This window comes from Thamnophis sirtalis, unplaced genomic scaffold, assembly GCF_051295495.1.
Source record: "Thamnophis sirtalis isolate CommonGarterSnake01/CBP01778 unplaced genomic scaffold, rThaSir2_p1.2 scaffold_4, whole genome shotgun sequence".
NCBI classification, from domain to species: domain Eukaryota; kingdom Metazoa; phylum Chordata; class Lepidosauria; order Squamata; family Natricidae; genus Thamnophis; species Thamnophis sirtalis.
The window spans coordinates 25,440,537-25,466,442 of NW_028261384.1; the positions used below are offsets into that span (position 1 = coordinate 25,440,537).

Genomic DNA, 25,906 nt, shown 5'->3' on the forward strand with positions numbered 1-25,906 from the left:
CCTTTCCTGTCTCTTCACTCCAGCTGATATATGGCCGGGAATCATTACGGATCTCCCCACTCTGTTCCAAGTGAGAGGAAGCTGATGTGTGCCTCCAGGCAGATACTACTGCAGCTGGACAGTCTTTATTGACTCAGAAGGCTGGCAAAAAGTTTAAGGTAGGTTTTCATTTGAAACGGGCAAAGTCACTGAAAGAACCGCGCAGACTTTCCCACTGAACAATTATTCTGCTTCACAGGTGAACTTTAGAATTTGTTTTCCCAAATTAATCTTCATTGCAAAGCCATCACATGTGGCAGATGGAAGGATTTTACTTCTTGTAAGTAAAGCAAAAAATAGGGAAAGTTTCCCATCTATTCATGGTTCTGCAAAATATGAAAAACTGTCATTAAACTTGACATTATTATGCAATTTTTAAAAGTTTAAGCTTTGTTTTTATCTTTTTAATGATAACGTTTAATTAAAACTACAAAAAAGAAATTATGTAAAAATTGTCTGATTGACTAAGAATCCTGGGCGACCTTAAAGCTCGACAAAGATTTATAGAGCTGGCTTTTTAGGGATTATTGTCAACTTTATCAGATGCATGCAGTTTTATTCTCACTGCACTTTTAAACAGAAAAAAGCCTACAGAATTGAAGAGAGACAACAAGGCAACCTCTTCCACTGTACTGCCTGTCTAAATTAATTTTCATATACATTGGGTTTCACCAATGTTGCATTTTAATCATGTATTGTCTTATATGTAAAAGTTTGTCTTCCCCCCCCCCCTTGGATTGTGAGCCGCCCTGAGTCCCCCCAGGGAAAAGGGCGGCATACAAATAAACAGTTACAATTACAATTACAATTACCATCTAATTTTCAACAAGGATAAATCCGTTAAAAACATGTTTTTAACATTGCTAAAAATAATAATAGCTCATGTCTTAATAAGGTTGCCAAAATCTCTTTATAGTCTTTTATATTTCAGAATTTTGAGTAGAAAACACATAGGCTTTTTAATTCTTGAGAAATATATGCAGATCATGACACATAAGCAATAATATTAATCATAATATTATTAATAATACTGCTACAAATAATATTTGTTACATACATAATGTTATCCAAATTGTCAACTCTGGGAATTTCTACTTTTCCTTCTGGAAAGCCTCATAGTAAAATTGCATTTGTCTGCAAGAATGGGGTTTTTTACTTGTTTGTTTCCAAGACAAAAAGTTTAATCTGCTTTGTTGCAGAGAATAGAAAAGAATAAAGGCTATCTGTCCTTTTTAAAATATTGAAGGGTGCAAGAGAAAATTTTCATTTAAACTGCCATCCCTTATCTGACTTATACTCTTAAGTTAGATGTAACTATTTTTTTTTCATTATTTTTGAAGTTCATTTAAGGACAAGGGTCGAAAATAATGGGGGGAGGGAGACTGGGATTAGTTTTATTATCTTGAATGAAAACTGTTGATCCACCTACTGAATTGGTAGTTCCCTGCCATTATTACCAATGCTCCCCATAAATAGTGAATTCATGTTTTCCAAAATTAGGACCTATATTTGAAGTATATTCAGAAAGGTTTAAAATGGCCAATTAATTATTCTGAGAAGTCCATTTGACTCCCTCCAATGAGATGGAATACCTTTTATATTCTAGCCAAATGTGTGATCAATTTGACCTAAGGCTTGTTTGTTGTAACCCTGCAGCATATTCTTTAAATTTGTGGGGTGTGCTGCCCAAACCACCTTGATTTCTTTGCCATCAGGTCAACCTAATCAAAGCTGTGCTTTCTCAGGTCAGTCTCTTTGGATTGATCTGGGCTTCCACCCAAATAAAATGTGTGCAGGGTTGGAATTCGTCCTAAAATAACAAATCTAGCTATAGTGTTCTGAAAGCTATTCAGATAATTTTTGCTCCTTTAAGCAAACTGAAACATGTACAAGTCTCTTTCTGTGTTGGGCTCAGTCAAAAATAGCTACCCTTAATTTCCAGTGTAAATGGCGAGATTTAAATCAGAATGAGGTTACATAAATTTTGTCCCATTGGATTCACATGGACCTATATTGAGTACCTAATTCAAATCAACCCACCCCAGATCTTGGGAGGAGTGAAAGGAATCTTCTATGTCATAAGAAGAAGAAAAACAAGAGAAAAATCAGTGTAGTTTGGAGAAGACGTTATAGAGTGGTACAGATTTCTAATTGGTTGCCTTAAGTCTCTGCAGATTTTGAGATATTCATATTACCCCTTAAATCTTCCCCAATTCTCCAGCAACAAAGTATTTCAGCTTCACCTAACTGGTGGTTCTGAAGAATGCACACACACAAAAAGGTACTAGGAGGACGCATGTGATCCAAGAACCACAGATTACTTGTCCTTGTTTGCTCTCAGCTGTCTTAGATTTCAAGGACCACTTCACAGCTGTACTTGAAGTGAGTGGATATAATATTGTTGGCTGGAACTTAAATTTGCTATGAATCTTAAATAGTTCATAAAAAGTGGTAAGTATTTTGGATATTATAATTAATAATGGAATGGAATGGAATGAGATAGGATCAAGAGTCAATGATTGCTGAATGAATGGAGAATTCATTGAATTCTAATTCACTGAATTCAAAATGACAAGTAAGAAGAGTTTACAATTATTTCTATAAGCAGAGAATAATCAAGAATGCAATTATGGAACAAATAAATGGAGATAGAATAAATACATCAAGATGAAAGAGAAGACCAAGGAAGCCATAGCTGGATAAAATTAAAGAAAATCTTAAAAGGGTTAAATTTAAAGGACAAAAGCTAATATGCAAAATCATGTGTCAATATAATGATAGCAATACAGGTTTACTTTACTTTATTGATCATTGATTAGTCAGTCGATTATATCAGTATCAGCCATGGTAAGGTACAATATAAAAGGTAAAATGCAGTAGAAATATATAAAATATTACAATGAGATAAAATAGAATAAGATATAATATATAGATATAAAACTAGAATAAAAATATGGATGAAATAAGATAATTATATTCTCAGTATCACCCCTATAATCTAATCCCACGTATGCCAATCTCAACCGGATCATTTTACTCAGATACCGTGCTATGTTAATTGTTATTTTCAAACTCTGTACAAACATAAGATAAGTTGTTTTGATATGGGAATCCCAATGGGTCATTCGTTTAATATATAAACCAAGGTACCTGTCTCTCACCCACTTATGCAAATAACAATCAAATAGGATGTGAGCCAAGTCCTCTACTTCTGCCGCTTGAGGTTTACAAAGGTAAAATGTTGTAGTGAAGTGTTGTGAAGGATAATGCTATAAACTAGTTTTAGCTAACATTTATTTTTCTTATCCACTTTTGGGGGCTTATGAGTTCATATACATTTTCTGACATCTCCATAATGTTGCTTATGTTGGAAGACAATAGCATAATAGGTATGTATATCTGAGCCTGGAGTGGTTGGTACCAAATCTTGATGTTTCCACATGCAGAATATAATTTTTACCACTGAACTACAGCGATAAAACTGGAATTTGATGGTCTTCTATTTTGCACCCTTAGCAAACATAGAAAAATATTTGGAATTTCCCTTCATAAATGTCCAGTTTAATCTGTCTTCTTTTTCCGTTCTTTTAAACTCACAAGAAATACATTTCAAATATTTGCAGCAATATTAATAAAGTAACTTTGAAAAATAGCAGAGAAGATTATATTATTTTCAAGAGGAAAATTCAGACAGATATGACCTTTCTAACACCAAAATGAGTTGCCAGGGTGATTTAACATAGCCTTAAACAATAATAACAAAGCATTCTAATTGCGTACTAAAATATTCACATGCAACATCAAGGAATAGTCATGACTCCTTGCGTACAAAAAGTCTTTAACAAGTGCATATTCTTCAGACCAAAACCTTTTTCAAAACTACTTCATAATGAATGCTTAAGGAGATTTTCAAGATCCTGATTTTAGAAAGTTCTGTGAAGTACAAAAATGCTCAAAGTACTAAAAAGATTAATAATATCTATATAGTTAGATGGTCAGCTTTTAATTTAAACCCTGCTACATATGTAACCACATGATAAGTGCTAAGGAGGTGCATTATAAAGCTTACTTTAATTAATCAATCCTATGGAAGAGAAATCAAAACTATATGAATTTGTATCTGTATTGTTGGGTGGTGAGTTTAAACCACTTGCCTTTTGCACATATAAATATGTGTTAGAGGGATGCATTGTAAAGCTTACATTAATGAATCGTTTACATGGGTGAGAAAGAAGAACTGTATGAAATGAAAGACAGCACCTTTTTAAAGTCTGGTATTCAGGACGTAGCGCAGATATTTTGCGACCTGACACAAAAACCAATAGGAGACCTTCCTATTCTACAAACAGAAGTAGACAATGGGTAAGTCTTCATCAACATTTGAGGGATTAATCTAGTTTATATAAATGCCATACTGTACACTGTTCTGTCTGCAATAGCAGAGAAGTAGAAACAGAAACCGACGCCTTGGTTTTCCAATGATTGCTCTATGATGCAAATGTATAAGATTAGACACAGCCCATCTAATCTTATGAAAGCAATTGCAAACTTAATTTATGTAAGGTAAACAGAGGACACAGAACCATACCGCCTTGTCTTCTTCTCTCTCAGGAACCCACCCTTCCATCAAACTGGAACGAGACTGAGGGTTCTACCCATTTTTTGAAGCATCTTTGTTGGAAAAAGGTAGGGTACATTTTTTTCCTAACTCTTATTTTTACTTTATCTTACTTTGCTAAATCTTATCTTATTTCATCATATCTTATAGTGGCTAATATCCACTGTCTCAGCATGGTCATCAATAAAGTTTATTCCACCATTATTACAGCCCCACCACTCTTTTAAGTAAATTAACATGCCAGGTTTGCTTGAAGAGGCCATGTCCAGATATCAAGTTTTTGTTACCAAGATTTTGTTTTGTTAGTCCTTTCATCAGAGTTCTGAAAAAAGCTCTTGTAATTTACTTGCAGGGAAAAATAAAAGAAACAAAACCTTCTCACTGTGTTTTTTGGCATTCAATGCAACAGGCACAAGGTATACATACAAACGACACAAGCAATCTGGCTGGGTATATGCATGCTGATGCACTTGGTACTCTTCTCAGGATACAGTATTGCTGATTCAGAGATATGCAATGCGGGGTAATAATTAATCCAGAGCCATATTTGATAATTAGGCGCAGTTACAGTCAGGGATGGGTGCCACCAGTCACTACTGCTGGTTTGCTTGTGGGTGCGCTGCATGCATGCACTTGATGCGTGCTGCACATGCATGCACAGTGCAATACAAATTATTCTGTGCATGCGCAGAAACGAAAAACACACTACCAGTTCAGCCGAACCAGTCCAAACCAGTAGGAACCCACCACTGGGTACAGTATATCGTTCTTTGGTAACTCTTTTGCCTGGAAATAGATTCCCCAGTTGAAAATATTTTTTTGTGAAGGGAGCTGAGATGCCTGATCTCCTATGTTTTTCAGGAGTTCCCATTCAGGCTGGATTCCATTGTTTGGCTTGTTGATCTGGAATATCAACCTTTCTTCCCTTTCCATCTGTGGGCTTGAATAGACCTTCTAGTTAGGGGCATCAGGAGGTCAAGCTATTGCTGAATTGCAGCTTCCAGCTTGACTGAGTGGCTCAGTTTCTGTGTGGTCACAGAGCTGGTTTGAGGTGAAGCTACAGTGAATAATTAGGCTGTTTTTACAGGCCCGGATTAGGGAAGCCAAGCTGTGGGGTTTTTTTATCTTAACTTTTTTCTCTGTCATCAACTTGTGTCTGCTATCACCATTTTCCACCATTTCTACTCTTCCTCTCTTATCAATACAGTCTTTAATTCCAGCAAGGATCAGAAAATCCTCAGTCCCTACGGAAAAGGTTTATTCTCAAGGACTCTGGTGTCCCCCCTTCACCAGAGAGAGATTGACATAGTACAGAAAGAACAATGATGGGTTGATAATGATGACTAACATTATTAAATCAAAATAATGGGGCTGTGAGAGACCTGTTCTCCTGTTTTCCTCAGTCACACAATTCTTCTTAAAAAAAATTGCCTGGATTCTTTCCAAATCCTGCCCAGGTTTTTTTTAAAAAAACCTGCAGGCTCAGGTATCATATATCATCAGATGAAGGGTATGATCCTAATTGATATGGAATGTTTGCTGTGTTTCATCCATATTTATCTTTGGTGAAGTGGCAGCCATATAAATGCCAAATAAAAGGGAAGGGGAGGAAGGGAGAGGGAGGGAGGGAGGGGGAAACAGGGAGGGAAGGGGAGAGTGGGGGAGAGGGAAAGGGACAGAGGGAGAGGGACAGAGGGAGGGAGAGGGAGAGGGGGAAGAAAAAGAGAGAAGGCATATAGGAATATTTGGATCCTAGATGCCATTCAACGTGCACACACTAATGTAATGATGGGTGGTGGTATGAGGCAAATGCAAAAGCACACTTCATTTTGTCCTGCTTAGGCCCCTTTTTCAGATTTACTGATCACATACTGCAATTTTCAGCAGAATTGGAGAGACGCTTGTGTCTTATTTTGCATGGTGGATTTTATTCTCTACAACCAAGGTATTGGTTCCATATTTTTTTAAAGGTACAAACTAGTTCAGCAGCACACTCCAACAGTGTAGGAGGGTGTTTTCAGCCAAATCTATAATTAAAATGCACAAATACGGAAAGAGTACTTACCACAGATGTTTATAGCACAGCACATAGAAATTATGGATACGTTATGCTTTACCAGAAATTACACTTAGAATGACCAACGATAAATTGGTCATCTTACCTTTAACGTTTGTACCAAAGACAGAATTTCCATAGATGAATCAGCTTTCATTTTCACTGTAATCCCAGATTTACCACAGCCCTGCCCAACTTTCCCGGCTACAGCAATTAACGTTGCAACAATCCAATGGGAAGGAGGCAGACCAAAACCGGATTAATTCATATTGCCAGTCAGCAATCTCTTTGAATGAGAACCATTCCACTCATGCTACAAAAACCTATTACTGGTAACCTATCCCATTTTGAATACTCCAAACTGTACATGAAAATAGTAAGCCATAACATGAATTTAAATAGATTTTCTTAGAAAAAAATATCCTCCCCCAGAAACCAGAGAAAAAAAGAAGGAAAAAATATTATATTCGAGCAGATACCACCATTCAGTTCCTTTATTATTACTGTTCAAACTATTGTGGAATGTCAACCCTCAAGAATTTAGATCTCCGTATATCAATTATGCTTGTAAATTTTCTTACCAGTTATAACTGAGTATGAACTGCCATCATTACCACGGGCTATAAACTATGCGGAACCATAGTCTAATACAGTTAGAATCCATGTAATTCAGTTTTGCTACTAAAGGCAGAAGATAATAAAATTCCCCTCTCCTTCTCATGTATTTGTCCCAAAGGTGCTTTTTCAGGAGTAACCAGACATTCTTGTTTTTTCTTTTGAAGACGTTTCACTTCTCATCCAAGAAGCTTCCAGCTCTGACAGGATGGTGGGGAATGGAAGGATTCCACTATCCTGTCAGAGGTGAAGAAGCTTCTTGGATGAGAAGTGAAACATTTTCAAAAGAAAAAAACAAGGAAGTCCAGTTGCCTCCTCTGGGACAACCATGACCTGGATGACTGAGATCTCTACAGACTTTCCATGTATTTGTTATTCAGTTGCTAAGTCATGTCCAACTCTTTGTGATTCTATGAACCATAGCACGCTAGGCTCTCCTATCTTACACTATCTCCCAGAGTTTGCCCAAATTCATGTTTGTTAGATTCGTAATTAACTGAAGAGGCCTGAGGCAGCTGAGGTAAGTAGAGCAGCTATGTATTCAATAGAACAAGCAACAACAACTATGTACAGAGATTCAGCACCTCGCCCTGCTTGACAGCTGTTTATACTAGAACTGTCAAGCAGAGCGACCAATAGGAATGCTTAGACAGCCCGCGTTCAGCCAGCTGCGCCTTAGCCAATCAGGCACGGCTGAGCTGTTGCCGGCTGCCAGTCGTAAGTCGAGGACTTGCGAATGGTCATAGGTTGAGGACTTTAGGACCGGTCACAAGTCGAGGACTTAGCAATGTTCACTGTATCATTGACATTATCTAGCCATCTCATCCTCTGCCATCCCTTCTCCTTTTGTCTTCAATCTTTCCCAGGATCAAGGTCTTTTCCAATGAGAAGGCCAAAGTATTTGAGCTTCAGCTTCAGGGTCTGTCCTTCCTATGTATAGCAACCAGAAACTGAATCTGCCTTCAACATTGGCTAAGTCAAGTATTACCTTAACTAAGTATTAGTCAAGGTAATACTAGAACAGTGTTCTCCATCAGTTTGCTACCACTCTACAACTTCAATTTCTTCTGGCAAGCTGCATTACTTTGTCCAAATAATGAGTGAAGAATGAATCTGAAAGGATGACAGAATTTATTTTTGAATGTGCACTGTAACAATGCACTGTTTTAATTGTTTAGTTATTTTTGATGTATTTAAATGTATCGAACTTAAACAATTGAAATTAAATAATAGGCCAGACATTACAAAAAGAAATATTATATGAATGCCCCACTTATCAATTGATGCAGATATATAGTTTGTGAATTCCCATGCATTTGTTTTATGATGCCTATCTCTATCTCAATAATCAAAGTCAGTACTATAGCTTCCACCTTCATCATGTCCAGTGAGGCTTAAGCTCCTCCCAGATGTTCATTGGGAGAGTGACAATTCTTCTGTTGCACCTGGCTTCCTCCAGAAATACTTGCTGCCTGGGTTCAGGCTGTTGTTTTCTCCACAGAAGAAGGACTCACTGTTCTCCATCCAAATTTTAGCCACAGAGCCAAGTTCTTGAGTTAGCTGTCAGATCTTCCCATCTATATTTTCTCAAATTACAATAGAAGAATGTTTTTGATCTCAGAATATAAAAAGCTGCATGCTGCACTATAACCCTTTGGAGAATTGAAACGTGTATATATTCTTATTCTAGTGCACCATTAAAAAAAATCAAGTGACCAGCAACTAAGGAAAGGCATTAAAATAATGTTGAGGTGCTAACTGACCCGCATGTACTTTAATGTGCAACTTATATTAACAAGTTATAAAAATCCAACAGAAGTTGCAACTGAGCTTTTAAAATGCTTTTATTTTGCATGAAAAAATTGCAGCAATATTTGGCCATTTCATTTCTAAGAACTGACTTGGCATTAAGGACAGTTGGATTTATATTATGGTCTGGCACATATTCATCTCATGCAGGGAGAGGGAGACAACTTTCTTGTTATGAGAAGGCAGCAAATTAATCATTCATTTATACCAAATATATTTCACATTACAATGATAGAATAGCAAAGAGGTTTGTAGGATGTTTTCACTTAGGTCACATAATTATTTGAGAGGCCTGGCAGAGCCACACCTTTTGTGGTTCTATCTTAGTCAATTATAAATCCACCTGCCCACTTCCCTCTTTCTCTAAATCTCTTTTACCACCTTTTTTAAAAAAAGGTTCAACATTATGTCTGAGTTGCTTGGCACAATGCTAAATAGTTCTAATCCCAATTTATGGGATTTCTAGATAAATAGTTCTAATAGTCATAGTTCTAATATCAATACAAGAGGTTGCATTCTGCACTATAAGCCTTTGGAGAATTGAAACATGTACTATATATATTCTTATTCTAGTGCACCATTAAAAAAATCAAGTGACTAGCAACTAAGGGAAGGCAAGGGAAGTGGATTTCTAAATAAATAGTTCTAATACCAATTTACAGGGTTTCTAAAAAGAAAGCTTTCAAAGGCTTTCACAAAAGGAGTTTATGCCAGACATCCACAATCTTGAACTCAAGTGATTTTAAATCCAGTGTAACGCAGCTAGAGGCTCCAGTCTGGAAGAGGGTGGGTTAAGATTAGGTACACTCGCCGCCTGGAGTTATTTATAAAAATAATATTGAGATTGTTTTTAATCTAAGAATTGAATTGTAAATAAAGGTTGCAAACATTAAACAAGTTCAGACTAGACTTATTAAAGAAGGGACATCCAGGAAACATATTTTTTGGGACTAGACTCTGACGAAGTATGCTCACAGGATGTTCCTTCTTTTAATTCTTTATATTAGTTCTCTTCATATCAGTTATTACGCAATGCCTGGTGCTGTTCAGTGCCATGAGTTTACCCAGCATGTTTTTGCAGGCACCTTACCAACATTTTCTGGCAATGAGACACAGTTGCAACATGAAGGAAAATACCTCTTGTGGTAAATTCCCAGTATGTTCATTGTTCAGCAGAAAGGAACAATTCATTCTGTGACTCCAATCATTTTAGATCCCAATTGTCGATAGCAATGCTCCTTAGCAACTAAACTGACTTTTAGTTCTGTCAACCCAATGTTAGATACCAGGACTTTTCAGTGTGCTTATCTTCCAGAGACATCCTAACAATTTCAATCAGAATCTTGATAAAAACTGTCATTTATCGTGAGAAGAGAGGACCGAGATTTTCATACTGAAAGTGTCCATAAATCTATTATACTTAAATGGGAGAAGACTCCTGATATCGTAGGTGTACATATCCCAGTATTTCAGCTGATATCTCTAATGGTGAAGAATGCTGAGAATTATTGGGAGTTTTTGACTGCTAAGTCACATGAAGAGATGCTAAGAAAGAAACACAAAAAGATGCAAAGAAAAATATGATGGAACAAAAGGAAGAAAACCCCTATCATAATGTACTCTACCTTTTTTGCATTGGAATGTACTGCCACCTCCTTTCTCAACTGCATTCTTTATGCTTATTGCTTAATCCAACTTTCAAACTGCCAGCATCTTAAAGAATCTTTTATTATTCGCTGTGCAAATGACAGGGCTGAATTAATACTTCATTCTTTTAAACTCTAACCAGTTTAACAACTCTGGTAATGCAAAGGAAAGTATTCAACTTTTCAGCTTCACCATATATATTTATAGTAATGGTTTAGTTGATTTGAATTTACAGTTCTCTCAGTAGTTTGTTATGATTTAGGCAACATTAAGTGTATCTTTTTTCCAGCTCATATGCCTGAAGAAGCAGTTTCAGTATTCTCTTGATAAAAGGCAGAGATGAGACGAATAGAATAGCAGTGCAGCCATAGGGGAGAAATTATCATCACTAACAATACATTTTATCTATTCTGTTAAAGTTTACAATGTGGAGTCATTTTGCTGAAGGCAAAAGATAGATTTATTTAAAAAATACAAATTGCAATGATAATTTGCTGCATTACAACCCTGGTTGTTTTATTCTTCTCACCTCATGTGCCTCATATGATGAAAACTTTATAACTCATGGCACACTAATTTTGTTTTAGAGTTCTGCCTATCTCCCCATATATAGTAGTACTGGAAAAGAAAATAAAGCTAGATATAAATAAGAACAAAACCGAGAGTGGGTGGAATTCTAAGCTTATTTTCTGAACAAAAAGAATAACAATGCAATTTACTTTGTTGTTACAAGGCAGTTTAAAAAATGAGAGGGCCCATTGGAGGTTGAAGCTTCCCATGTGAACATTATGAGAGCAAGGATCTGACCTGAGTGAGGATTAGTAAAATAGGCCTTAAAACAGAAAAACTATTTAGTCACAGGAACAACACTGTACAGCTTAAAACTTAAAGACAGCTGATCAAAGAGTCAAAGTACATGTGTTCTAGATAAATGTAGGCTTGGGAAGAAAGACCTTAGGAAGTGACCCCAGATTAGCAGTCCCTTGTGCAAAGAGCAGGCAGAGCGTCAGACAAAAAAAAAGGTGAGAATAATTATGTATATAAACCCTATCACCTCTTCCAGGCATGAGGCCATGACAGTGACATAGTGATGACACCAGCTTCTAAATTTGCACCACCAGATGTGGTATTCAGCCGTTTCAGACCGGTTAAGGTGAAGGGTAGCAAAGATCGCGGATGCGCCCAGCCACCCGCCCCAGTGCTATGCCATCCTATTTAGCCATGTTTTTGAGACTGGGCGCATGCATGGAAGGTGTAAGAGAGAGCAAAGCGCATGCACAGAAAGTCAGGCACATGGATGGAAGGTGTATGCCTGCGCAGGGTGAACCAGTGGTAAAAATAAGTGAAGCCCACCGCTGTGCAGCTCCAAAATCATAGTTGTCCAAATATGCCTCCTAAGTTTTCTTCCTGAATCTTTCTCTCTCCTGAAAGAGAGGTTCATATGCAGTCTTGTGTTGCATGTGCTGCTCTGTCTCTCTTAAACTGCTCTCAGGTGTGAGCAGTGCAGACCCTTCCAAAGATGAAGTAAGATTTAGCTTCCCGTTCTCAGCTGGCAATCTATTCAACTGCAGCAGATGGATGAAAAGGCGAGAGGAGTGTCTTGGGCTTTGCCTCAGGCAGCAAAAGATTTCATCTGGCTCTTTTGCTTAGGCTGCAATCCTACCAACTGCTGCTGGCTTCACATTAAAAATCCCACTTGGAAATTTGCTTTGAACAATGAAAAGCACTTCTAAATAAATTAATAGTAACTGGCTTGGGTGGTAAACATGGATATGATACTATTAAAAAAAAATAACCCTGACAACAACCAAATTTGAAACAGCAAATATTGGGACAGTGGTGGGTTGCCAATTTTTTTACTTCCAGTTCAGGTGCACTGGCACGCACACTCGTAATACTTTTGCACATGCGCAGAAACATCCAGGTTTCTAGTTCTACTACTGGTTCGCCCGATCCAGGCCAAACCGGGAGTAACCCACCTCTATATTGGGGGGGGGGAGGAGAGATGTATCAAAAAAGCCGAGATGGCGCAGTGGTTAAATGCAGCACTGCAGGCTACTGCTAGATCAGCAGTTCAGCGGTTCAAATCTCACCGGCTCAGGGTTGACTCAGCCTTCCATCCTTCCGAGGTGGGTAAAATGAGGACCCAGATTGTTGGGGGCAATATGCCGACTCTCTGTAAACCGCTTAGAGAGGGCTGAAAGCCCTATGAAGCGGTATATAAGTCTACTGCTATTGCTATAAAAAAAAAGGAAAGTTTACAAAGTCTGAAATAAAGCTTAACTATAAGCGCGCCCCCACTTTAAAAAAAAAAAACTACAGTGACAATACACAACCAAAACCACTGTCCTCCCTAGTTAGAAAAACATAGGCTAGCATACTGCTCTCTGTTGATTATAAAAGCACTAGACTCCATGAAAAAGTTATTTTAAGCTCAGACAGAAGAAATCTGCTGTCAATAAGGTAATAAATAAATCGATCATTTATGAAGTCAGAGGGAGGAGAGTCAATTATTGTGGATTATGGAGTCCCAAAGTTCTCTGATTTATCCATCTCTGATTCAATTAGTGAAATTAAATGGAATTAATAGAAGTGTCTTCTGCCTGTATAAATGCAATGCTGGATCTAAGTAAATGAATCTTTTTTTAAAGGAAGCCTATTTTGAGGGTCTCTGTGTGGCTTATAATACATTATAGCAGCCCTTAAAATAAGATAAAATAAAACAGAAGTATAATAGGCTTTTGAATAAATTTGGAATTTTGCAAGCACACGGTAAACATTCTCACAAAATGCCTTATGTGGATTATGGCAAAATAACCATTTATGAGAAGGCAGCATTTAGGTCTCCAAAATGCTCTGTCCGGCTTACTTGCTGTTTTGTCTGCCACTCCTCTAGACCAGGGGTGTCAAAGTCGTGAGCCATAGGCCGGATGCGTCGCTCATTGGCCACGCCCATCCCTGTTTTAACGAAGGGGCAGAAGTCGCAATACATCACGTGATGGCAACATGATGACCCGAATTTGATACCCCTTCTCTAGACAAAGAACCATTTTATCTTCTGCATAGACCTCTGGAGACCACATGAGGTCCAAAGGCATTCTTGGAAAAAACATTAGATATTAGATCCTAGATCAGTGATGGCGAACCTCTTTGGCATTGAGTGCCCAAACTGGAGCGTACACACTGGAGCCCCAGAAACCCAAAGACCAGCTGGCTTCTGTGCATATGCATGCCGGCCATCTGGTCTTCTAGTTTCCAGCGCATGTATGCATACCTGGCAATTGGTCTTTGTGTGCACCAGAGCACTGGAAACCCAAAGACCAGATGACCAGCGGGCATATTTGCACCGGCAGCTGGTCTTCGGGGTTCCTGCATGCCAGCATGCTCGAAGATCAGCTGGCCGGCATACATGCGCACTCTGGAAACCAGAATAGCAGCTGGTAATGGCACGTGTGCCCACAGAGAGGGCTCTGCGTGCCACCTCTGGTAGGTATGCCATAGATTTGTCGTCATAGTCCTGGATCCTAAATATTAAATGTTGTAGCCAAGTTAAAATAATATTTTTAAATAAGGTAAGAGGCAGCAAGAGCCAGGAAAGTGATAAAAGGAAATGCCCATAAGCATATAAATGCCCCCAAATATATTTTGAGGTAAATAAGTGATAGGTAGATATCTGCTCCTCTATCTTTATGTCTGTCTGTCTCTGTCTCTATTTCTGTCGATCTATTATCTCTCTATCCACCTGTATGGTTATCGAATTAGCTTATACTCTGCTTTCTATTTTAACATACTCTAGGTCAGGGGCGGTATTCACTTACCTGCACTACCAGTTTGCAAATGTGAGCGCCCATCTCTGCACATGTGCAGATCGTCAAAAACAGGACGTGATGACATCTGGGTGGGTGGGCGGAGCCTCCTGACACCACTGCTAATGGTTCGGCTGAACCTGATAGAACCGTTTCAATTGCACCACTGTTCTAAGTTAGAAAATGTAGCTGGAGATTCTGTAATATACTAATAGTAACTATATATGAAATATAATTCCAATATAACCAGATCAACACCCTCTCCTTGAAGAACAAAGTGAAATTCTAATTTCATAAATATTAAACCATTTGGAAAGTCCATTCTATCAGACACATTTTAATTTTAAATGGGAAGATATTTTCTAGTCCAAATGACCCATATTTCTAAAACAAGTTTAACAAACTACCCTAAACACAGCAGCTAGACACCATCAAAGTTGACACCAGCCATAGCGTAAAACTGAAAGTAGCCCTTACACAATAAGAAAATTGGAAGGAGCTGTTCTATAGAATTGCTTGAGTGAAAGGATAGCATCGTCACTATTACTACAAAATAAGTCCCAATTGTCTTCAGATCCTAAATATTGCCTAGATCCTAAAGGCTATTTCTCTGGCTACTGAATTCCCCACCACAGCCATAATGAAACACAGTATACAATCATTTTTTTTCCACACATCTATTTCATGCAGATGGATTCTTCTAAACTCATAGTTACAAATAAAACTGTAGTGCCATCTAGTGACAAATTTAACATAGAGCATATCAAAATCTTCAATTCTAGGCAGTTTGTACCAGTCTAGCACAATTACCTGATGACCTAAATAATAATTATCCCATATTATCATCTATCCCCTAAGACTGCAGGTTGCAGAAGGCTGTCTATACATTTACATCAAAATATTCTCATCGAGGACAATACAATTGCTTTATTTTAGCCAAAATTAATAATATTTTAAGAGGATAGAAACATAATCCACCCAAGACATATTTTACTCCAATACTCAAATAAAATAAAATCTTTGTTATGGTCATAGACCAGCATAAGAAGGGTAAAATTCAGTTAGCAATTTTAAAAGCTAAAAAATATATAAAATACAAAGTTAAAAAAGTATGTTTTAATATATAAAAATAAATATATATTCTTTTTAAAAATCCTATAAAAGGGCATCCAGTATCTCTTCAATCTCTATATCTTGCTTCAACATCCCTTTTCACTCCTTTGTCATCTAATGGTGTAACTGCTTTCCTGAGTAGTTTTTATAGTTTTTCATTTTTTGAAAAATTAACCTAACTCTGCTGATGGTTGTCCATCAAACTTGAGCAGGGTAAAGGCTTGTCTATCTTTTGGGCTCAGGATGTTGGTCAAAGAATTTGCTATGGATCTGTGATGGTGAACCTATGGCAGGCATGCCAGACGTGGCACTAGAGTCGTCTCTGTGGGCACATGCGCAGTTGCCCCAGCCCAGCTCCAATCATATTTCTTCATTGTGGTTCACTCAATTCATTCCAACTTTTGGCAAAAGAAAAAGATCTTGTGAAGTTGGAATGGATTGAGTGAACGTTTTCACCCATGTGCTTCATAATGGGGAAAACAGGCTCCCATCCTGCTCGTGAAGCCCCTTATGACACGAAGCCACAATGCAATTCTGCATCAACTCAGCTCGGCAAAAAAAAAAAAAAAAAGCAGTTTCTTTTCCGCAGAGCTGCTGGTGTTGGGATGCCCTGACTCCCCGCTGGCCAGCTGGGCTTCTTCGGGCACTTAGCTTGGACACCTATCACCTCCACCTCAGTGAGTAATGTGAAAAGTTTGACTGGTCTCCTTGAGAGACAGACTTTCCAGGGGGGCGATCTAGTTCCAGGGCTGGTTACAACACAAATATTCATTCTCGGCTTTGAGATTCCTAGCTGCAATGGGCAACAAAGCTAGGGTCATCCCCTGCACCAATCTGGCAGACAAAACAGGAAAAGGAGGCAGAGAGAAACAGTCCCATTGCCAAGGTATGTGCAGGTGAGCGGGTGGGGGAGAAATTACGACTTTAGCCTTCTAGTGCTAAGAGCTTTGGGCGAAGGCTGGAGAGAAGCACCACTGGCTCGCTCATGCTCTCTCGTTCCCCATTCTAACTTGACAGCTCACATTGCCCTTTCCAAATCCTCTGTCGGTGAAGCTGGGTTCCAGTGAGGGCTGGCTTTTTGCCTAGCTTTATCTGGCTGTCGGGGGAAACAGATGGGGACCTGGGGAGAAAGTCTGCATCAAACTAGACTGGGAAAGCTTGCTGCAAGAGGAAGAGACCCAGATGCTTCCCATATCCCCTCATCCCAGAAGCAGCAACCTCGCACTGTCTCCTCTCTGCTAGCTCCCTTCTTCACACAGGATCACTGAGCAGCAGGAACAGAGAGGGAGAAGGGGATAGCGGTGGCCGCTAGCATTGACGAGAGAGTGCCACATAGAAACAGATGCCCACAGAAATCCCACCCCCTTTTTCCTCTCTATTCCCGCTACTGGGCGATCCCCTTCTTTTATTTTCCTGAAAATTAGGGGAGTGCTTGTCTGAGATGTTCATTCATGTTACATTCCTGACCCATACTTCTTTTATCTGACTGTTGTTTTGGTAATGGCCCTTCTTCCTATCCTACAAGGCCATTCTCTCTTCCCTCCACAGGCAGAAGGTTTCTTAATTTTTTAAAAAAATAGTTGCTCTTTAAAGAGTTTTAATCCCTCATTATTGTTTGTTTCATTATTTGCCTGCTTTTAATCCCAATTATAGTTTGCTGAGTTTTTCATTGTTCAGACTCAGAAGACTGGAGTAATAAACCTTCCAAATAAATGTAAACTCTTATTTGAATTATTTTATTATAATTATATTCTGTAATTATGTAATCTTATTATAACAATATTACATTTGCATGGCATTGTACTGATACACACTATAATGAATGAAGGCCATCCTGAACTTCAAAGTTTTGATTCCTTAATTAATCCTGAAATTTAAAAAAAATCAGTAGGTTCTTGTTATATGTCAAAGAACATTTGTTGGGAGGGAAATGCAAGGAATGGAAACCTGTTCAACACTTTTGTTCTTTAAATAGATTGTTTCCATATTCCCTTGGTTGTGATTGCTACTGTTACCACATGTGACTTTGAGTGGAATTCTTAAATTTATAAAATAACTTTTTTTCTTCTATAACTCTTCCTTATAACTTTATTTTGTCTGTAACCCTTAGAATACACCAAAGAACATATATCTTTGATAAAACTATTTGCTTTATGCTTCTGTATTTTTACCCATTCAGAGAAAAAGAAACTTAGTGAAATAAAGGATATGAGAATAAATAACAAGCTTAGATTCTAAAAAATATATAATATTCCCCAAGGACCAGTAAAAATCTTAACTGTAGATAAAACATAATTCATTATTCAAAATATGAATCACAATGGGGCTCTCCCTCTCCCTAAAGCAAAATCTATATCCAGCTTTGTAGCAATGGGTATGAAGATAGCAAACTTTTTTAGTAAAGTCACAGCAATGTATGTTTTATATCAAATTTCAAGCACACCTTTAAAAACAAAACCAACCATATATATTTTCTTCCACTTGAAATTCCCAAGACACCAGAAAAGTTTTTTTATGTAACAAGAGACTTCAATTAAGTATTGTGTGCTACATTAACCCAAAATTATCTAACATGTATGAATGTAGCCTTCCCCAAATAATTATGTCAGTTAAAATCCAAATGTTGGGTTTTAACTTACATAATTTCAGTCAATATTATGGAGTTGAGAGTCAATACATGTGAAATTCATCAAGATGTATAATCTAATGGATACTTAAGAATCAGACTGTTTTTTAAATTTATTTCTAGCAATAAGTTAACATGAACAATTCTGCATTGTAGGAATAATGTCAGATATGTCTGGTTTGGAAAAAGTCAATGCAATGATCCCACTTGCTGCAGATATGCCCAGCAAGAAGGAAACGGTGTGCATTTTTGGAACTGGTGATTTTGGAAGATCTCTGGGCTATAAACTGATGCAGTGTGGCTATTCCATTGTTTACGGGAGCCGAAGCACTCAAAACTCTGGATTGATTCCTCAAGGAGCCGCAATCCTCCCTCATGCAGAAGCTGCTGAAACCTCTGACGTTATCATTGTAGCAGTCCACAGAGTGCATTACAGCTTTCTTGAAAGCCTACAAGAAATCCTCAGCGGAAAAGTGTTGGTGGATGTGAGCAACAATCTTAAAATAAATCAGTATCCGGAATCAAATGCTGAATATCTTGCCCAGCTGCTTCCAGGCAGTAAAGTGGTCAAAGCGTTTAATACGGTGTCAGCATGGGCCCTGCAGTCAGGTGGCTTGGATGCAAGCAGACAGGTAAGGGCATCTCGGGTGCCAAAGGTGGAAATGTTCTGTGTGTGCATGGGCTGAGATAAGGATCTGGCCTGAACAAAGAACAGATTGTGTAGCTATCACTGGAAGGAGATTTAGTTACAAAAATACATGGTACAGATTACACCTAGTCTCTGAACTGGAACATACACATGAAATTAAATGCAGATTCACGACCAGAACAGCAGGCCTTTCCTCCTTACCCTTCCAAAGGAAGAGTTCTGGGAAACCAAAAGCTTGTGCACTATTTTGTGATTCTGAATGGGCTTAGTACAGTTTCTAATATTTTATTTAATTTTCTAATCTGACTACTGAGAATCAGCAGCTGCAGTATAAAATAAAATAAATTGGCTTCCCCCCCCCCTTATAACAAATCTAACTAGCTGCTTTTTATGTCTGTTGTTATTACCAAGAGAAAGGGTGAGACAATTAATGCTTTGGCAAACTAAGATGTACAGGCAGTGGAAGAAGCCACAGCTGCTATCGATAGTCCTGCTTGTGTCATGTTCTACAAGCATGCAAATTCTATCTAGCTGCACCCCAGCAGGTGGAGAATCTGAGACCACATGCTGTATGCACGTGTACCTGAAGTGAAGGCAGTAGGTGACCTGAGATGAACCTCTCAGGCAAGAAATACAAAATAAACTTTTAACTATCTCTCTCTACGCTATATTGTTCGCCTTGTGGTTGTTAGGTTTTGAACAATCAGTGCCTTTGGATTCATAGCTCCAACAAACAAAATCACATTTAAGTCTTCACTCTGTTTAAGCAGTTAATTATTATTTTTCTTTCATATATGTAATGTATGGCAAGTAGATGCAGAAGCTTATAAATCTTGAACCTATTTTGCAAGGAGGGAAGTTAATGTTTTTGCAATAGATTTGTTAAACTAGGGAGGGTGTAGTTTTTGCTTTATTATTTTTAATTCACATTTTAATGGTCTTGTCTAGTTTAGTTTTAGTTTTTAATTTTTTTTTGAATAAAATAAAAAAATGCAGTTAAAAAGACATCATAAAACATTTTAAGGATGGATTAATAGAAGAGCCCACAGAGTAAATCTAGAATATCTTCAGATTAATGTTGGTCCAAAAAGTCTATTGTTATCCCCAAAGATCTCCACTCTGGCTAATTTCAGTTTCAGTCAAAATTCTGGCCAACTTTCTCAAAAGTTAATTAATAAGCATCAAGACAGGTTGACTTACTAGGTTAATTTATGTTTATTTTTATTGAAGCTGTGGGACTTTGCTTTTGCAGGTATTCATCTGTGGAGATGATAGGAAAGCAAAAGAAAAGGTGACAGAGATTGTTCGGAGTCTTGGTCTTACTCCTTTGGATAAAGGTTCTCTCTTAGCATCAAAAGAAATTGAGAATTACCCTTTACAACTTTTTCCAATGTGGAGATTTCCCATCTACCTCTCTTTTGTTCTCAGTGCATTCATCTTTTTATACTCTGTTGTCCGTGATATCGTCTACAATCATGTTGAGAACAACAGAGATTTTTCTTTTTTTATTTTTGTTACAATTGCAAATCGGATCTGCCCTGTTGTGGCACTCGTTCTTCTTGCATTGACCTATTTACCTGGGATCTTTGCAGCTATTCTCCAGTTATACAGAGGTACAAAGTACAGTCGCTTTCCTGATTGGCTGGATAAATGGATGCTTTGCCGGAAACAACTGGGATTGGTTGCCTTGGCTTATGCTTTCCTACATGTTTTATATACCCTGATCATCCCCATTCGTTACTATGTAAGATGGAAGACCAATTCTTATATCATTGGTCAGGTAAGTCAGACTTACACACTTTTTTCTCCCATTTCAATATCTGGTACAATACTGGAGGAAAAGCAGAAACCATGTTTTTCCTTGCTGCCCCCATGCTAATGCAAGCATTTAAGGAGGAAATGGAGTAAAGATTCTAATAGTTTCCCAAACTTCAGTGATATCCTGAATTGTTTCAGCATTTTCAGCCCATTTCAGATACTCTGTCATAAAATGGGGAAATTGCATCAAGTTCCCATAAACCTAGCAAAGGAATGCTAAGTCATTTCAGATCCAGCTCATAACTGTCACCTCATTAGAGCAGTAGACACTCTTGTTAACTCCTCACTATTCATGTCCTTTTGGCCATATTACCCAGTTGAAACCTCTTGATCTGAAACCATCTCAATTCTGGCAAAATTGAGTGGCTATAGATATTTGGGCAACCTGATTCTGAGGAATCTTCATCTTTATCCTTGGATGGGGCAGCATCTTCCCATTTGAGAGGGGTGTGCAATTTGTATGTCATTCTGTATTTGCATATCCTGATCAAAAAGCAGATGGCAGTTGTGACTAGGAGGTCTTCTCCACAAATTCACCAAGTGTGACAGCTCAACCCACTCCTTGATCTGGAGGCCTTTTACACACATGCCTTGATCACCTCAATACTAGATAACTACAATATACTCTATATGGAATGGTCTGGGAAACCATTTGGAAGATGTAGCTGATCCAGAATATACCTAGATGTGCTCGTGTGTCTTCACTGCTTTGTCAGCTGCAGGAGTTGCCAGACTTCTGGGTGCAATTCAAGATGCTCACTTTCATCTAAAAAACTATTCATTGTGTAGATCCTGGTTATTTGAGGGGTTACCTAGTTCCCATAGTCTCTGCCTAGCCAGCAAGACTAGGCAACTTGGGCAAACTTTAGGTCCCTTCAATAAAACTCACCTCTTGGGACCTAGGAAATGCACCTTCTCTGTCATGGTACTTGATCAATACAATTTTCACTCTGAGGAGGCTCAGAGAACCTTGAAAAAGTGGCTGAGCCTTTCACTTTTCAGAGGGGTGAGTATGTGTGTATAAATATGTTTAGCTTCTATGGCTCTTCTAGATCTTTGAAAAGACTTATTTGAGTGTGATGTGAGCTGAATAAATTTTTCATGTGGAACAAATAATTTTGTGGGAAGGGGCGCACATACACACCGCACACACATGGGTGCACAATGCACATGCAAGTTCATATGGGTATTTATCAAATATTTTTCTTCTGTCATAAAGAACTATCCAACTTTGAAAATTGTGCTAAATTGGCCAAGATCAATTGAAGGCAACAAGTCCTTAATGTCTTCTCCTCCTCTTTTCTTTATCATTTTTGCCACTTGTGGTAGTTTGATGGCCATTTTTTTTTAAAAAAAAAAAAACAAGTTACTAATTTACTAAAAATAATATACATGTCATAATGTTGATTTTTTTAAAAAAAATCCAATTGCTGCAATGATTCTAATACTGGAAGGCTTGTATGACTTCAGGTTACAAAAATTGTCATGATCATCTTGAATAAGTACATTACGCAAGAGAGCTTATGATGTGCAAGATTTACTACACTTACTACTTACTCACCTTGTGACATAAAGGGAGGCAATATGTTGCAGATCTGTTATGAAATTATTATACTCACACACTTCTGTTTTCTATTAAGGCATTAAATAACCAAACAGATCCATTTTGGACCGGCTGGGCCTGGCACAGTGATTCTTACCTTGCTTTGGGAATCTTAGGTTTTTTCCTGTTTCTTCTTCTTGGGATAACATCCTTGCCTTCTGTCAGCAACAATGTTAACTGGAGAGAGTTTCGGTTTGTGCAGGTAGGATTCTGTTTGGCTAGTAAATTCACCCTATTTCCATCCTTCTTTGCCTGTCAGGTGCAATTTACTAGGATTTAGCTTAATCTTTGGAGGAAGATTATTCCCCCTACAAACTTCAACAGTTTTTCCCAGGCGTTAAAATAACATGGTCAGGAATGGGCAAGGAATTTTACTAACATGCTCACCAAAGCTATATTCTCCTGGTTCTCTCTCTTCAGGAGATTAGATGTCATATTCTCAGAACTATGTGCACCTTTCTCTTATCTCCTTCCTTCTAAATAGGTAGAACTTCAATTTTCCTAACTCGTCTCTTGGAACTGTGAGCATTAAAGTTAAAATAGAAGCAGAGTGCCAGGTTCAAAATGCAAAATTAAGTCCACTCTGTCATTGCCCCAGCATGGAAAACAGCCTTGAAATTCTAATTCTTCTCCTTATTTTGATATTTATTGATGCATATACATTAAGGAGACTGTGTTATATATGTATAAATGCAGCCCAAAGGAAAGGTTGTTGTTGATTCTTTTTAGATAAAAAGCTTATATAAATTAAAGTATTTTAGATAAATAAATGCATTATGCTATTGCTAAGGCTTCCTATTTTTCATTTTAAGTATTTCAGTTTAATAAAAAAAGGAAACTGTCCTTGACAGTCCATATTTCTGAAATGTTTACCTTATACAATTTGAGTACAACAAATACGTTGTACTCATTTTGTAATCTTTTCAGACTCGGTCAATCGACTATTCTAATAAATACAGTGGTCTTAACCTTTCAGCCCTAATCTAGAATAACTTACATCTAGTTAAATGCACTCTTTGGGCTGCATTTTTGGAAACTATAGCAAATGCTAGTTTGGTCCAATTTTGGATAGCAATATAGAATCCTCTAACAGTTTTTATATTAGAAAATGCATTCAGCAGTTAATATTTGTTTGCTAACCATTGTTTTGTTTCTTTGTTTCCACAGTCCTATCTGGGCTACCTTACACTGGTTTTGTGTACTGCCCATACACTGGGATATGGTGGGAAGAGGTTCTTGAATTCTAAGACATACCCGTGGTGCCTACCTCCAGTTTATTTGCTATCTCTCATTATTCCTTGCATTGTGTTGTTCATTAAGTTTTTCCTAATATTTCCATGTATAGATAGACCATTAACTGAAATTCGACAGGGCTGGGAGAGAAAACGCAAAAATATGAGCCACTCAAACAGCAATCAGAACACCAAAGAAATATCATCTGTATAATTCCTTGATCTCTGTTAATCTGTATATTTTGGAAAGGACTGAGCATAGTCAAAGCACTAAGCCCTTGATGGCGAACCTATGGCACTTGTGCCAGAAGTGGCACACAGAGCCATCTCTTTGAGCATGTGACCCGTCACTAGCTGGTCTTCACATGCGCAAGAGCACTGGAAACCGAAAGAGCAGCCGCCCGATGTACATGTGGGTGCTGGGAAGATAATCTTCCGGTTTCCGGTGCGCATGCTGGTCTTCGCACGCACATGCCTACCAGGAACTGGAAGATCAGATTCCTGGTGTACATGTGCATGCCCGAAACCAGAAATCATCTTCCTGGAACACATGTGCACATCCGGTGGCTGTTCTTCCGTTTCCTGCACTCAGTGGCAAAAAGGTTCTCCAACACTGCACTAAGCAGTGGAGACACTCTGAAAAAGGATCTTGGTTATGAGCTTTTGTGAGTTACCAGGGAAGAACTTTATAAACCACATCCTTGACATTTGGAATGAGTTTCTGCAAATTTTCAGGATTATTGTCAGACCAGCAATAGCTTTCCAGCCAACGTATCCTATATAAATACACTAAAAATATAATATCTACAGTGCCAAGCGTGCCACCTGCATACATATTGCATTTTCTTTCTATGGATATCTATCAATTCATAAAGAAATTTCTTTTATCTATAGGAAGTTGTGATTTTATTGTGAGTTTAACAGGAGGGCTGCATAAGAGAACCCTACACTCTGCACTCGACAGCCAAGAATGTGAACAAGAAATGCTAACTCTAGTCTTACTAAAGTGCACTTAGCAAAACATGAAAAAGCAATTAAAAACACCGAAATATTCCCTGATTCTTATGCAAATCTTGCCTGCTGCAGACTAGCAGGAAGACACATGAAAGAAAAGTTTTCAAGTGGTTACTTAAGGTGTTTTTTTCCAGATCAAGGAAAAAATGGGGACTGAGTGTCCTTTGATTACACTCATCTTGCTACTTCCACTTTAAAGTTTTCTATGATGAAATTTGTCTCGATTCAGAAATATCAGCCAAGAAGGTTGGTAGAGGCAAATCGGGACAGAGATCTAATGTCAAATTTCACTTTCCACACCCTGAGTATTCTTCTGTCAGCAAATCCCCAATAATATCAAATATTTTATGCTTCATTATCATGCATGTTTAAGTCAAACTCATAAGCTAAATCAATAACAAAGAAGCAATTTAATTCAAATTTATTACTGTATATTAGCAAATTGTATTCATATTGTATCCATAAAATACATGTATTCTGTTTTTCAAGGTTTGGTTTCCAAACCTTGTTCATCAGCATTTATACTTGGTATGTTTCAAAAAATAAAATAAAATACTTTGAAGGAGAAACATTTATTTTTGCTCTTGATCAGGAAAGAAGAAGATTTAAGATCAACTATAAAGAGCAAGGAAGTATGTTTTGAATAGGAGGACAAGAAAAAAGTAATAGAAATTTATACAAGACTTTTAATAAAGTGATGGGTTTTCACCAAACAACACAGTGACAGTTGAGAGAACTGGAATACAAATCCCTGAGACAGGTTTCAGTGAATACAAATTAAATCACACCAAAACTGATATCGCTGACTGAAGACAGAAAATATTGGTACAAAATAGGCATGGTATGGAACCGGATTAGGCCACAAATTTTTCTTAAGGGTTCCAGAGGATCTGTAAACTTAGCTTGGTCAATCTGCTTTCTAACCAATCAATCTAATATCAACCTGCTTGCTGGGAACCTGTGCCCACTTTGACTGCATAGACTTAGTTTCATCTCAGCAAAAACTGATACTGCCCCATTGTTTTTTTTACTAATTCCCAAGTGTTTATGCTGCACTGCCACATTGTGCAGCCAGCAACATGAAACAAGAGGTGGTATTCAGCAGGTTCTGACCAATTCTGGAAAACCAATAGCAGACATTTTGAGTAGTTCAGAGAACTGGTAAATACCACCTCTGACTGCCCCCCCCCCCCGCCAATCTATTCTCTGCCTCCTGAGTCCCAGCGGATCGGGAGGAAATGGCGATTTTGCAGAAACCTTC

General features: G+C 38.0%; 1 protein-coding gene and 1 long non-coding RNA gene across 4 annotated transcripts in view; one reads left to right on the plus strand and one right to left on the minus strand.

Annotated features, from left to right (window-relative positions):
• Positions 1–25,214, plus strand: STEAP4 (STEAP4 metalloreductase). Of its 2 annotated transcripts, XM_014052203.2 has the most exons (6): positions 1–158; positions 4,651–4,725; positions 18,486–18,961; positions 20,231–20,758; positions 22,437–22,601; positions 23,567–25,214. In XM_014052203.2, exons 3-6 carry the CDS (start codon positions 18,491–18,493, stop codon positions 23,843–23,845), a joined length of 1,443 nt encoding a protein of 480 aa, XP_013907678.2. In that variant the 5' UTR covers positions 1–158; positions 4,651–4,725; positions 18,486–18,490; the 3' UTR covers positions 23,846–25,214. The 2 variants fall into 2 exon arrangements, with proteins under 2 accessions (XP_013907678.2, XP_087568759.1); XM_087712633.1 differs by lacking the exons at positions 1–158; positions 4,651–4,725 and adding an exon at positions 6,507–6,602.
• The window catches only part of LOC106537916 (uncharacterized), a 120,287-nt gene that overhangs the window by 89,179 nt on the left and 5,202 nt on the right, over positions 1–25,906 (minus strand). The gene's annotated exons all lie outside the window — the stretch shown is intronic.